This window comes from Hypomesus transpacificus, chromosome 6, assembly GCF_021917145.1.
Source record: "Hypomesus transpacificus isolate Combined female chromosome 6, fHypTra1, whole genome shotgun sequence".
NCBI lineage: Eukaryota > Metazoa > Chordata > Actinopteri > Osmeriformes > Osmeridae > Hypomesus > Hypomesus transpacificus.
This window is the reverse complement of record NC_061065.1, coordinates 2,100,817-2,113,124: the sequence shown is the minus strand read 5'-3', so window position 1 is coordinate 2,113,124 and position 12,308 is coordinate 2,100,817. Positions and strand designations below refer to the sequence as shown.

General features: G+C 47.5%; 1 protein-coding gene and 1 long non-coding RNA gene across 2 annotated transcripts; one reads left to right on the top strand and one right to left on the bottom strand.

Moving 5' to 3' along the window:
* Positions 1 to 2,160: 2,160 nt before the first annotated feature.
* On the bottom strand, positions 2,161 to 8,404 carry LOC124468728. Its single transcript, XR_006956222.1, has 3 exons — positions 8,151 to 8,404; positions 7,831 to 7,891; positions 2,161 to 2,389 (listed from the first exon to the last, which is right to left on the bottom strand). It is a non-coding gene; the product is annotated as an uncharacterized LOC124468728 (long non-coding RNA).
* Positions 8,405 to 8,810: 406 nt separating this feature from the next.
* Positions 8,811 to 12,206, top strand: rpl7l1 (ribosomal protein L7-like 1). Its single transcript, XM_047021462.1, has 6 exons — positions 8,811 to 8,859; positions 9,436 to 9,544; positions 9,819 to 9,982; positions 10,790 to 10,927; positions 11,188 to 11,297; positions 11,548 to 12,206. The coding sequence occupies exons 1-6, from the start codon at positions 8,846 to 8,848 to the stop codon at positions 11,754 to 11,756; spliced, it is 744 nt and encodes a 247-aa protein (XP_046877418.1). The 5' UTR covers positions 8,811 to 8,845; the 3' UTR covers positions 11,757 to 12,206.
* Positions 12,207 to 12,308: the final 102 nt, after the last annotated feature.

Genomic DNA, 12,308 nt, shown 5'->3' with positions numbered 1-12,308 from the left:
CACAAACACTCTCCCATATATGGTTAACGTACACACACACACGCAACACATATGCAGTCATGCAAATGACACTCACACACTCAAATCTATTTACACCCCGACCCCGGCCTAGCCAAACCCTGAGCCAGCCCTTCAGCTGACAGGAAGACCTGGTTTCAAACAGCTTTGCTTAACACCAGACACCAGGCAGGTCCCACTACTCCTCAGCAAGCCCTTCTCTGGAGGCCCCTCCCCCCTCTTCCATCCCCCTCCCTGTGTGAGGTAAAGCCCTCCCTGTTCAAGGTGAGAGGTCAGGAGACACTCAGGGACTTGGGTCAACAACACAACCAGTGTTGAGTCATTCAAGTATTAGTATAGCATAGTATTAGTATAGCATAGTATTAGTATAGCATAGTATTAGTATACCATAGTATTAGTATAGCACGGTATTAGTAATTGGAAGTCATCTGAAAGCATTTGAAGAGCTAAATAAAGCACTTTTCAGCCCACACCCCCAGCCTACTCCAGCCCCAGCCTCCCCCAGCTCCAGCCCCAGCCTCCCCCAACCTCCCACACCCCCAGCCTACCACAGCCTCAGCCTCCCCCAGCCCCAGCCTCAGCCCTCCCCCATCTCCAGCCCCAGCCGACCCGAGCTGCAGTGAGGAGTCATGGTGGGAGGCTGCAGTGAGGAGTCATGGTGGGAGGCTGCAGTGAGGAGTCATGGTGGGAGGCTGCAGTGAGGGGTTATGGTGGGAGGCTGCAGTGAGGAGTCATGGTGGGAGGCTGCAGTGAGGGGTCATGGTGGGAGGCTGCAGTGAGGGGTCATGGTGGGAGGCTGCAGTGAGGAGTCATGGTGGGAGGCTGCAGTGAGGGGTCATGGTGGGAGGCTGCAGTGGGGGTCATGGTGGGAGGCTGCAGTGAGGAGTCATGGTGGGAGGCTGCAGTGAGGAGTCATGGTGGGGGGCTGCAGTGAGGGGTCATGGTGGGAGGCTGCAGTGAGGAGTCATGGTGGGAGGCTGCAGTGAGGGGTCATGGTGGGAGGCTGCAGTGAGAAGTCATGGTGGGAGGCTGCAGTGAGGAGTCATGGTGGGAGGCTGCATTGAGGAGTCATTGGTGGGCATGACGACAACGACGGTGTTCAGAAACACATACGCCCTGCCAGATTTGGGGTTTCCAGGGAAACTGCAGCATCCACGGTCGTGTGAGTTAACTGCTGCACAGTAACCATGGGGACAGACTACTCGGAGGAGGAGAGTGATGGGAAAGGAGGAGGACAGTAGAGGGGGGGTGAGGAGAGGAGAGGAGGGGAGAGGTAGATAGCTGATAGAATGCTCAGACTGTCTGAGCATTCCACCCAGCTGCTTGTCCAAGCACTTGTCCTCTCCAAGTTGGACTACTGCAACTCGCAGCTCGCAGGTCTCCCAGCATGCACAACCCGCCCTCTCCAGAGGATTCAGAACACAGCGGCCCACCTGGTCTACAATCTACCCAGATTCCCAAATGGCCCGTTTCAAATTCAAGACCCTGATACTGACCTTCCGAGCAGTGAACGGGACTGCACCTGCCTACATCAAGTCTCTCCTCCAGCCTTACACCCAACCGCCACCTACGATCGTCTTTTGACAACCGTCTGGTGGTCCCACCTCTCAAGAGCGCCCGCTCCCAACCCAAGCCCTTCTCCTGTCTGGACCCCCAGTGGTGGAATCACCACCCCACCTCCATCAGAGACACTTATTGTCTCCCCATCTTCAAAAAAAGGCAGACGCACTTGTTCCAGGGGTACAACGGTACTTAAGATAGATTTGTTGGATCCGATGTTCCTCCAGGAACACAATGACACTTATTGAGTGACGTGTTGCACTTGTTGGTTTGTTTTTAACTGATTTAACTACTTGCACTCCTTGTAATTTTTATTATTGTTGCTTGCTTTCCTACATGTACACTCTAGCACTTTTGGGGTCCATGTTGTTTAATTTGTCATTTGTTTAACTACATGCTCTTATGTTTCTTCCTATTTGCACTTATTTGCTTTTCACAATGTCTGCTTCATGTTTTGGCTACCCACACTGTTTTTGGGGCCATTTCGTTGTTTATGATCATTGACCTTGGCACTTTTGTAAATCTCTCTATTGGAAGTCGCTTTGGATAAAAGCGTTTGCTAAAGGAATAAATGTAAATTTAGGAAGGGAGAGGTGAGGAGGGGAGAGGCGAGGCTGAGGTACGTACTTGATGTAGGGCTCCGGAGGGTGTCATGTGAGGGGGTGCCGTGCTGGGGGTCCAGTCCTCTGGTCTCTGGATGGGCTGCTGCTGGTCAGGCTGGCTGAGAGCACCAGGGCAGGGGGGCTACGGCTCCCTGGCCTGCCTGGCATGCAGCACCATCCCTGGGGAGGAGAGAGGGCAGGGAGGCCTTCTGGAGGGGCGGGAGGAGGGAAGGGGATGGAAGGGGAGAGAGATGTGTGGGAGTGAGTGGCGGTATATACGTATCTCCTGTAGTCTTGCATAAGAGACATCTCCTATATACACTACATGACTATATTACTACATAACTTACATAGGAGCTCTCCCCTTAGGGTAGTGTGTCACACACACACACACCAGAGAGCGTCACAACACACAGCTCCTGGTCATGGCTGGGACACCAGGTTAGGGAAACCTTAACTAGCTTCACTAGAACCTCTACTCGGCCTGCTGTTTAGGCAGGGGCTGGGACACAGCCTAGCTGGGACAGCCAGGGTCATGAGGCAGTAGCACTGTTAAATAGTAGTGCTGTCAGTTTAACGCGTTATTAACAGCGTTAAATGCAAACTCATTTTAACGGCGTTGATTCTTTTATCGCGAGATTAACGTTCTCTTTGGCCTAGCAAACTTCGTAGTTTTTTTCACATGCTGTTGCAACAACTACTGACGTTAGAAAAACGACAACACCATACCGGATCTAGCAAGGCTAGGGTAGGCTAACGTTACGTTTTGAGTGGATGTCGAGTGCGAGAAGCCGAAATGGATGCCAATAATATTCTGAACTGAAAGTTAACTTTTAAACAGTTGCCAAATGGTTCCATTGACAAGAGCAAAGTGATCTGTGTGTTTTGTCGTAGTGAACTGAGCCATCATCGCAGCACGCCCAGTCTGAAATACCACTTCATGGCCAAGCACACGGCTGATGAGAATTCTCTGCCCCCTCGTCAAAGCCTAGGCGATTGCAATGTTGTTTTCAATTTAAAAAAAAAAACATTTGCACCAAGCAATCCGATCCACTTTTCCATGTTGATAAGAGCATTACAATTTGAAAAAGTTATGGGACAAAAATAAATCAAGAGACATTTAGGATAAAAATTTGCGATTAATTGCGAGTTAACTATTAAATGTATGCAATTAATTTTAATCGTAATATTTTAATAGTTTGACAGCACTATTAAATAGTATTACTATAAGTAGTAGTAGTAATAGTAGTAGTAGTGATGAAAATATTACTGTTTGAGTATGGGTCCTTGTATAGTAGCCTAGTTAATTTACAGATACATCTGAACTACATTGTAGAGCACATAACTGAAGTACCTGCTGACCCAGGATTCTAACACACAGAAAAGGAGGGGGAGACAAGAGATAGTGACAGAGACAAGGAGAGATGGGGAGGGGTAGAGAGAGAAAGAGGAGAAGAAAAAGAGGGGGAAAGAGAGAGAGAGCAAGAAAGAGAGAGGGGGCTGCAACAGAGGCCAAAAATACCCAACAGGTGCTGAGAATCTGGGAGCAAGTTGAGAGTAGCCTGGTGTGTTGGTCAGCACCCTTCATTCAGAAGAGACTGTTACATAACAGAGAATCATTTTGATCAAGGCCGACTCTCAAACTAAAGAGGACAAACGTTGCTTAAGTAACCGCAGGTATGGAACAGCAGGTGTGGAACAGCAGGTGTGGAACAGCAGGTATGGAACAGCAGGTGTGGAACAGCAGGTGTGGAACAGCAGGTGTGGAACAGCAGGTATGGAACAGCAGGTGTGTAGGGAAAGGAGTGTGAGGGGTCGCCAGGTATATGTCCCTCTAACACACACACACCTATCTCTCTAGCCCTCTCTGCAACACTACCTGCTGTTCCTGCCTCAGTACTCTGTACCTGAGACATTTCAGGTGTGATATTCACAATCGTTTGTGTTCACCGCATCATGTTAACTTGGACAGACAAAAACTTTCATCTTGATTGTCCTACTATTCCTCCATACACACACAGCTATTGGTGGACCCCCTCCACACACACACACAGCTATTGGTGGACCCCCTCCACACACACACAGCTATTGGTGGACCCCCTCCACACACACACAGCTATTGGTGGACCCCCTCCACACACACACACACCTGCTCCCACTTTGTTTCCTCTCCCCTCTGGGCTGTCCCCAAACTGGATCCCCCGGCCCACACACACTGTTGTCCTGACACCGATATCTGGTTCCTTCAGCTCAGGTCCTTTACTGCTGCACCACAATTCTCCTTCCTTCCTCCCTCACTCCCTCTTGCTTTCCCTCCCTCCGTTTCCTTCCCTCCCCCACAGATCCTCTCAGTCTGCAGCAGCAGCTTGTTTCCAGGGAGAGAATGTAGGTCACCCCTCTGACGGAGCACCCACCTCCCTCTCTCCCCTCACCACCAGCCCCCTCTCTCCCCTCACCACCAGCCCCCTCTCTCCCCCCACCCCCCTCTCTCCCCTCACCACCAGCCCCCTCTCTCCCCCCACCCCCCTCTCTCCCCCCACCCCCCTCTCTCCCCTCACCACCAGCGCCCTCTCTCCCCTCACCACCAGCAGCCCCCTCTCTCCCCTCACCACCAGCCCCCTCTCTCCCCTCACCACAAGCCCCCTTTTCTACCCTCACCACCAGCCCCCTCTCTCCCCCCACCTCCCTCTCTCCCCTCACCAGCAGCAGCTGATGTGACTGAGTGACTGAGTGTGTGTGTACGCGTGCCTCACGAATGAGGGCGGGAGAGTGGAGTCCATACAGCAATTACCACACACACACACACACCCACAAATACTCTGTCCTGGCAGGACACCTCTCTCTCCACACTCACACATCTAACCATTCTGCACTGCATTGCTGTGTCTATACTTTACATTTACATTTATAATTTATTTAATCAGGTTGTTTTTGCACTCATCTGCATGCTGTCTTAAAAAGTCTTGCATTTAAAATCTAGGCTGATAAAAATAAGTAGATAAAATACATGTGTAGTAGCCTATAAATGGTATTATTGAACAGTCTTGTGTTTTGGTAATTAAGGAAATAAGCAGCAAACGCAGGCCTGCCTACTGGGCCCAGACAGGATGGTTCAAGATGAGACGCACTGCAACAGCTCCTAACCCAGACAGGATGGTTCAAGATGAGACACACTGCAACAGCTCCTAACCCTAACCCAGACAGGATGGTTCAAGATGAGACACACTGCAACAGCTCCTAACCCTAACCCAGACAGGATGGTTCAAGATGAGACACACTGCAACAGCTCCTAACCCTAACCCAGACAGGATGGTTCAAGATGAGACACTGCAACAGCTCCTAACCCTAACCCAGACAGGATGGTTCAAGATGAGACACACTGCAACAGCTCCTAACCCTAACCCAGACAGGATGGTTCAAGATGAGACACACTGCAACAGCTCCTAACCCTAACCCAGACAGGATGGTTCAAGATGAGACACACTGCAACAGCTCCTAACCCTAACCCAGACAGGATGGTTCAAGATGAGACACTGCAACAGCTCCTAACCCTAACCCTCCTAACCCTTCCTCCACATGCCTTAAGGTCTCAGGTTAACTTCCAGTCTTTGTCTCATCTATCTGGAGTGACCTACACTGATGTCATCGGCTGTGTAATAACTTCCCAGGACTAAAGCTCCTCATCCTCCTAGACCTGGGGCCTTGGTGACCTGGGGCCTTGATGACCTGGGGCCTTGATGACCTGGGGCCTTGATGACCTGGGGCCTTGGTGACCTGGGGCCTTGATGACCTGGGGCCTTGGTGACCTGGGGCCTTGGTGACCTGGGGCCTTGATGACCTGGGGCCTTGGTGACCTGGGGCCTTGATGACCTGGGGCCTTGATGACCTGGGGCTTTGGTGACCTGGGGCCTTGATGACCTGGGGCCTTGGTGACCTGGGGCCTTGGTGACCTGGGGCCTTGATGACCTGGGGCCTTGATGACCTGGGGCCTTGATGACCTGGGGCTTTGGTGACCTGGGGCTTTGGTGACCTGGGGCCTTGGCTTCACACCAAACACAGAGCAGACAGAGAAGTGTGTCAGTGCAGGTCTCACTAGCCTACATTGCTCCTGCTTTCCCCTCTCTTTCCTGAGGAATGTCTAAGACAAGGATACCCATAGACGTATGTCTATGAGGATACCTGTTCTCATTGAAGCTGATCTACTCTGCTGTGCTGGAATGTTCCAGCATGTTCTGGTCATGTGTTCCAGTAGGATCCTGGCTTGTTGATCTGGTTACATGTTCCAGTAGGATCTTAACTTGTTGATCTGGTCACATGTTCAAGTAGAATCCTAGCTTGTTGATCTGGTCATGTGTTCCAGTGGGATACTAGCTTGTTGATCCAGTCATGTGTTCCAGTGGGATACTAGCGTGTTGATCTGGTCACATGTTCAAGTAGGATCCTAGCTTGTTGATCTGGTCATGTGTTCCAGTAGGATCCTAGCTTGTTGATCTGGTCATGTGTTCCAGTAGGATACTAGCTTGTTGATCTGGTCACATGTTCAAGTAGGATACTAGCTTTTTGATCTGGTCACATGTTCCAGTAGGATCCTAGCTTGTTGATCTGGTCACATGTTCCAGTAGGATCCTAGCTTGTTGATTTGGTCATGTGTTCCAGTGGGATCCTAGCTTGTTGATCTGGTCACATGTTCCAGTAGGATCCTAGCTTGTTGATCTGGTCATGTGTTCCAGTAGGATACTAGCTTGTTGATCTGGTCACATGTTCCAGTAGGATCCTAGCTTGTTGATTTGGTCATGTGTTCCAGTGGGATCCTAGCTTGTTGATCTGGTCACATGTTCCAGTAGGATCCTAGCTTGTTGATCTGGTCATGTGTTCCAGTGGGATCCTAGCTTGTTGATCTGGTCACATGTTTCAGTATGATCCTAGCTTGTTGATCTGGCCATGTGTTCCAGCAGGATCCTAGCTTGTTGATCCAGTCATGTGGACAAAGCCCAAAACAGACAGGCTGCATAGCTTTCATGTAGACTACATAGGTCTGTCCTGTGTTTGTATTGCTATAGGTCTGCTAATATGAATGCGGGCCACTTGCTGAGAGATGGATACAAAGCGCTCTACAAGAACACGGTACGTTGCCGTAGCTCAGTGCGGAGGAGTGTGACAACCAATCCACATGGGCTAAACATTGACGGATAATGAAACATTGTTTAGTTCAACTTGATTTAATGACAGACCTCATCACCTAGCAAATGACTGGAGACGCCCACATTTGAATTGGCGAAAAACTGTCAATCAAGCCGCTCTCCCTATGACACAATATATGATGTCGCCTTTATTATTTGATTGTCGTATAATAACCAGAGACGAGAGACGAGGTGGGCGAGTGTGAGGCAAGATAAATCAATACATAGAGGAATTTCAATTATTTACCGAGCTAGAAAGTTGAAAACATAATAACATATAGCAAATGCACACGGCAATTCATAACCAGCGATTGCTAAAATTCACACATCCAAATACCACTTTGTTCGATTATAGCCAGGAGAGCAAGCAAAATGCTTTAATCCCCAACAACTGTCGTGCGCATTCGGTCCGCAGCTGCTGGGTAAATTTCGGCAAAATTATGTTGATTGGGTGTAGTTGGCTTACTTACCTGCTGTATTTCTGCAACTTCTGTCAATAATCTTCTCTTATAACAGGATTTTGGACAACCGCTGTAAAAAGTATATTGATAATGAAGTCGCAATGTGGCTAGGCTACAACTTGCTAGCTAGTAGTTAACCAGCTTGCTGAGTGGTGCTAGCGAATTTAGCTGACAAGCTAACTAGTCAATTGCCTTGATTTTTTATCTGAGAGATTACTAACATAATGCACACAGTAGTGACAATTGTGGTCTAACAGTATACTGGAGTATTTGGTTGTGGGTTACTTGGCTAGCTAACTTGAGCTTATGTTGACAAACAACAAACCTACGAGTAAAAATCGCACTGACGAGTTCGCAAGCTAGCTGCAAGCTTGCTAATTCAAAGCTTATCAAAAAAATTTTCTCCTTGTCCAGATGTACTCCAGTCGGCTGCGAAAAAATAAAGTTATCCTGGAATCTGTTTCATGGCTGTTTTATAATAGGCATTTGCAGTGTATTAATTTTTGAAATCTTTAATTGTCGCGTTGGTCTCTCCTCTCCGCCATTTCCAACATCTCGCTACACAAACAAACAGGGCAGCTCGTGCACGCCAGTGACAGCAGCAGCTCTGTGCGCCTGCAGCCGCGGCGTTCACGAGGAGGGCAGAGATGCTGCTCAATTTTACCGTGCAGGGAGATGTCGCCCACATGGATGGTCGCTATTATTATTTATTTCTCAAAACCTGGGTTTCTAATAAACACATACAATATTAATGTGCAGAAACAAACCTGAAGTGCTGTTTGCATAATATGTAAGGTGTTCATCTCATGTACGTGTCACTGTTATCAAAAGCAAATTACAAGAAATGTTGACAATGTTTTACAAACACATGTGAATGGTACATAGAAAGTTGTTTCGCTGCTTTGTTTTCACGATAAACCCCGCTCCACTAGGGGGCAGAAACGTGGCACATGAGACATAAGCAATCTCCATGACGTAATACTAGCGCGACGTCGCATATTTTCAAGCACACATCAAATTCACAATGGCTGAACCTGAGTGAGTATTTGAATTTGTTTATGTGCCGATCTAAGTCCATCCTACACAGTAGACACTACTAAAATGTGTTTTATCATGTTATTTCACGACGTCAGATGAATAGCAATAACGTGCTTCTCGTATTTTTTTATTATGTTGTATAAAATACAGTTTTTGAAATATATCCGTCTCGCATGGGGAAAGTACACCTCTGTAGTTGCCAGGTGGCTAACACAAGCTGTATGAGGGACAATGTCCCCACCGTAGGCTTGTTATAGTTTCAATCTTGCCTAGATGAACTTCAACGTTTACTTAAAGAACAGTGGTTACCATAATGCTTTGTAATGCTGTGTAAATAAGCCAGACATTTATAACAAGAAATGTATAACAAGAGAGCTCGACAAGCAGCTTGTACAGTACATGATTCTTGTAGTTACTAGACTTATCAATCGAAACAGAATTGGGTTACGTATAGAAATAGAAGTAGGTTTTCTCTTTGTCTTTATTGGAATATCAAATATTACCGTAGTGGTATCAACGTTCAACTTCTGTAACTTACCCAGTTCCCACTGACGTTTTGCTCATTGCTCCTCCCAGAGTGAAGAGGGTGATCAAGCTGGTTCCTGAAAACTTGTTGAAGAAAAGAAAAGCGTATCAAGCCATCAAAGCCACACAGGCCAAGCTTGCGTTGTTAGAAAAGAGAAAGGTATGTTGTCTGATAATCTTTGGTAACTTGTCATTATGCATGTGTACAGTAGTTAAACTCACAACGCAGTATAAAAGTGCTATCAAGAAGCAAACTTTTTGGTGGTGCAGCTGGCAAAAGCGATGTTTATTCATTTTTATTTGTCATTTTGTGTCCTTAGTGTGTCCACTTTCTTACGCAGAACAAGTCAACACTGTAACGTTCATTATGATGGCGACCCTCTGTTTGGTCAGCCCAGCTTGTGTGTAATTAATGAAGGTTGTCTATTATCCAGGTATGTAAAGGTAAACCGTTGAAGTTCAAGCGCTTGGAAGACTTTCTGAAAGAGAGCCACCGCAAACACCGCGATGAGACTCGCATCAACAGAGCTCACCGCCGGCCAGCAGCGCCGCTGCCCCCTGCCAAGAACAGACTGGTCTTCGCTGTTCGCATCAGAGAGTGAGTGGTACCACACACATGTATCCACAGCAATATTCCAATAGTGTGTGGCATCCTGCAGAAACCCGTTGGATGTCACGGTCGCTCATTGTTGGCTGTGAACCATAAAAGATCGAAAATCGTTTTCTGTCAAAATTTAGATTTTTGATGTTTTGAAGAGTTAACACCCTAAACTTCATTGTAATGTACAAAAAGTACATGATTACCTATCATTAACTTCTCTCTTTTGGAAGTCGCTTTGGAGAAAAGAGTCTGCTAAATGTAAATCTAACTTACCGTTGATTTTAACGGTTTTTGGACATGTTAGCTAGCAAGATTTTCCAGCCATGTCAAATCGTGTTATGAAACGGAGTGGAATATTTGAATGCAGTTTTCTCCCTTCTCACTTTGACCCAGGTCAACTTTATAATGATGTCACTTCAGTTGGGATAAAGATATCTGAGTGATTTCAGATTTGTAGTCAGGAGAGTGTGTAGTTTCCAAATATGTATAATACCCAGAAAGTCACATTTTTACAATGTGAAGGGATTCCGCAGGCCGCCACACATAGGATTTGTAACAGAGAATCAAGGATTAGTAGTGCAGAGTTCTAAACAGCATTTTGGTGGTCAGGGTCTAGGAACGGTCTGTAGCTACGTCTCAGCTACCAGGCACAAGAAACAATAATATCTCAACGATTGTACGACTACAGCTGAATAGCATCTCATCTAGAATATTACATCAATCATTTCAGCTCCGTTGCGGTCCTGTGTTTTCAGTGTTAATGTGTGTGTGTGTGTGTGTGTGTGTGTGTGTGTGTGCGCGCAGGATCAAAGGCGTGAGCCCCAGAGTGATGAAGGTGGTGCAAATGCTGCGTCTGAGGAAGATCTTCAGCGGGGCGTTCGTCAGAGTCAACAAGACCAGCATGGCCATGCTGAAGATGGTGGAGCCATATGTAGCCTGGGGGTAAGAGGCTGCTCTCCAGTATTTTCAGGGTGGTGATGATGTTGGTGCTGATGATGCCAGGGGTTTACTTTACTGCACTTTGCAGCTAAGGCGGCTGCCTAAGCAACACCTGCCTGCCGCCTTAACTACGTTGTGTTACTTCCATCATACCAACCGGTCAGATGGAAAACCCCACCCTACCACCTTTACCAACAATTTTCTGCGGGAAACCCTGGTGATGGTGGTGATGGTGGTGATGATGGTGACCTGTCATGTTTCAGATTTCCCAACCTGAAGTCTGTGCGTGAGCTGATTCTGAAGAGAGGACAGGCCAAGGTAGACAGGAAGAAGGTTCCTCTCACTGACAACACCCTCATAGAGAAGCACCTGGGTGAGTCCTGTACACACAACATGGACGCCAGGGTTTCTGATTGCTGATATTTCCAATAACAATGTATTTAATGTGCTTGTCAAAGTAGTCAAACAGTGCTTGCATCTGTCGAGGAAGAATCTGAAAAAATATTTTTCACATAGAAATCCATGGACGTGTACAAATCAATCACATGATTTCCTTTGATTCCTTGTGATGGAGGATTATGACAAACTCCTAGAGAACGAATCTGAATGAACTTGTGTTTCAGGCCAGCAGGGGATCATCTGCCTGGAAGACCTGATCCATGAGGTCTACTCTGTGGGGAGGCATTTCCGGACGGTGAACTGTTTCCTGTGGCCGTTCCGCCTGTCAGTGGCTCGGCACGCCGCCAGAGACAAGGCTGGGCTACTGAAGGACATCGGCAACCCTGGTTACCGGGCAGCGGACATCAACTCCATCATCCGCCAGCTGAACTGAGTCAGGAGTCTGCTGTGCCCTGGCTCCGGCAGCGCTGAACTCTTTACCTCTGCTGTATTTAATCACACCTTCAATTTTTGGCGATGGTGGGAGAGACGCATCGTATGGAGGTGTCTGCTGGCTGTGGGCCATGCCCGGCCTTCCTTGATGGGATCATCCCTCGTGTTCACCCCTTCCTTTCTGGGGGCCTTCCTTGATGGGATCATCCCTCGTGTTCACCCCCTCCCTTCTGGGGGGGGGGGGGGGGGGGGGGGGGGTGATCATACCACACCAGCTCTGCTATTTCCATGGGCGTTTTGGTTGGAACTGAAACATTCAGATGTTCTGGAGTTCTACACACGATGACGACTGCATCATCTTTTGTCAAATGGACAGAATTATGCTTACTTTGTAAGGTTTATGAAAAAGGTAACACCTGTTTGTTTTCCAATAAATAAATAAAATACTAAAGTGATACCATGTGATGTGTAAGCCAGGAATGTTTAATGCCTAAGTTGTTGAGTTGCAAATACGAATCATATTCAGTAATTAAATAAAAGTAATAATAGTAAT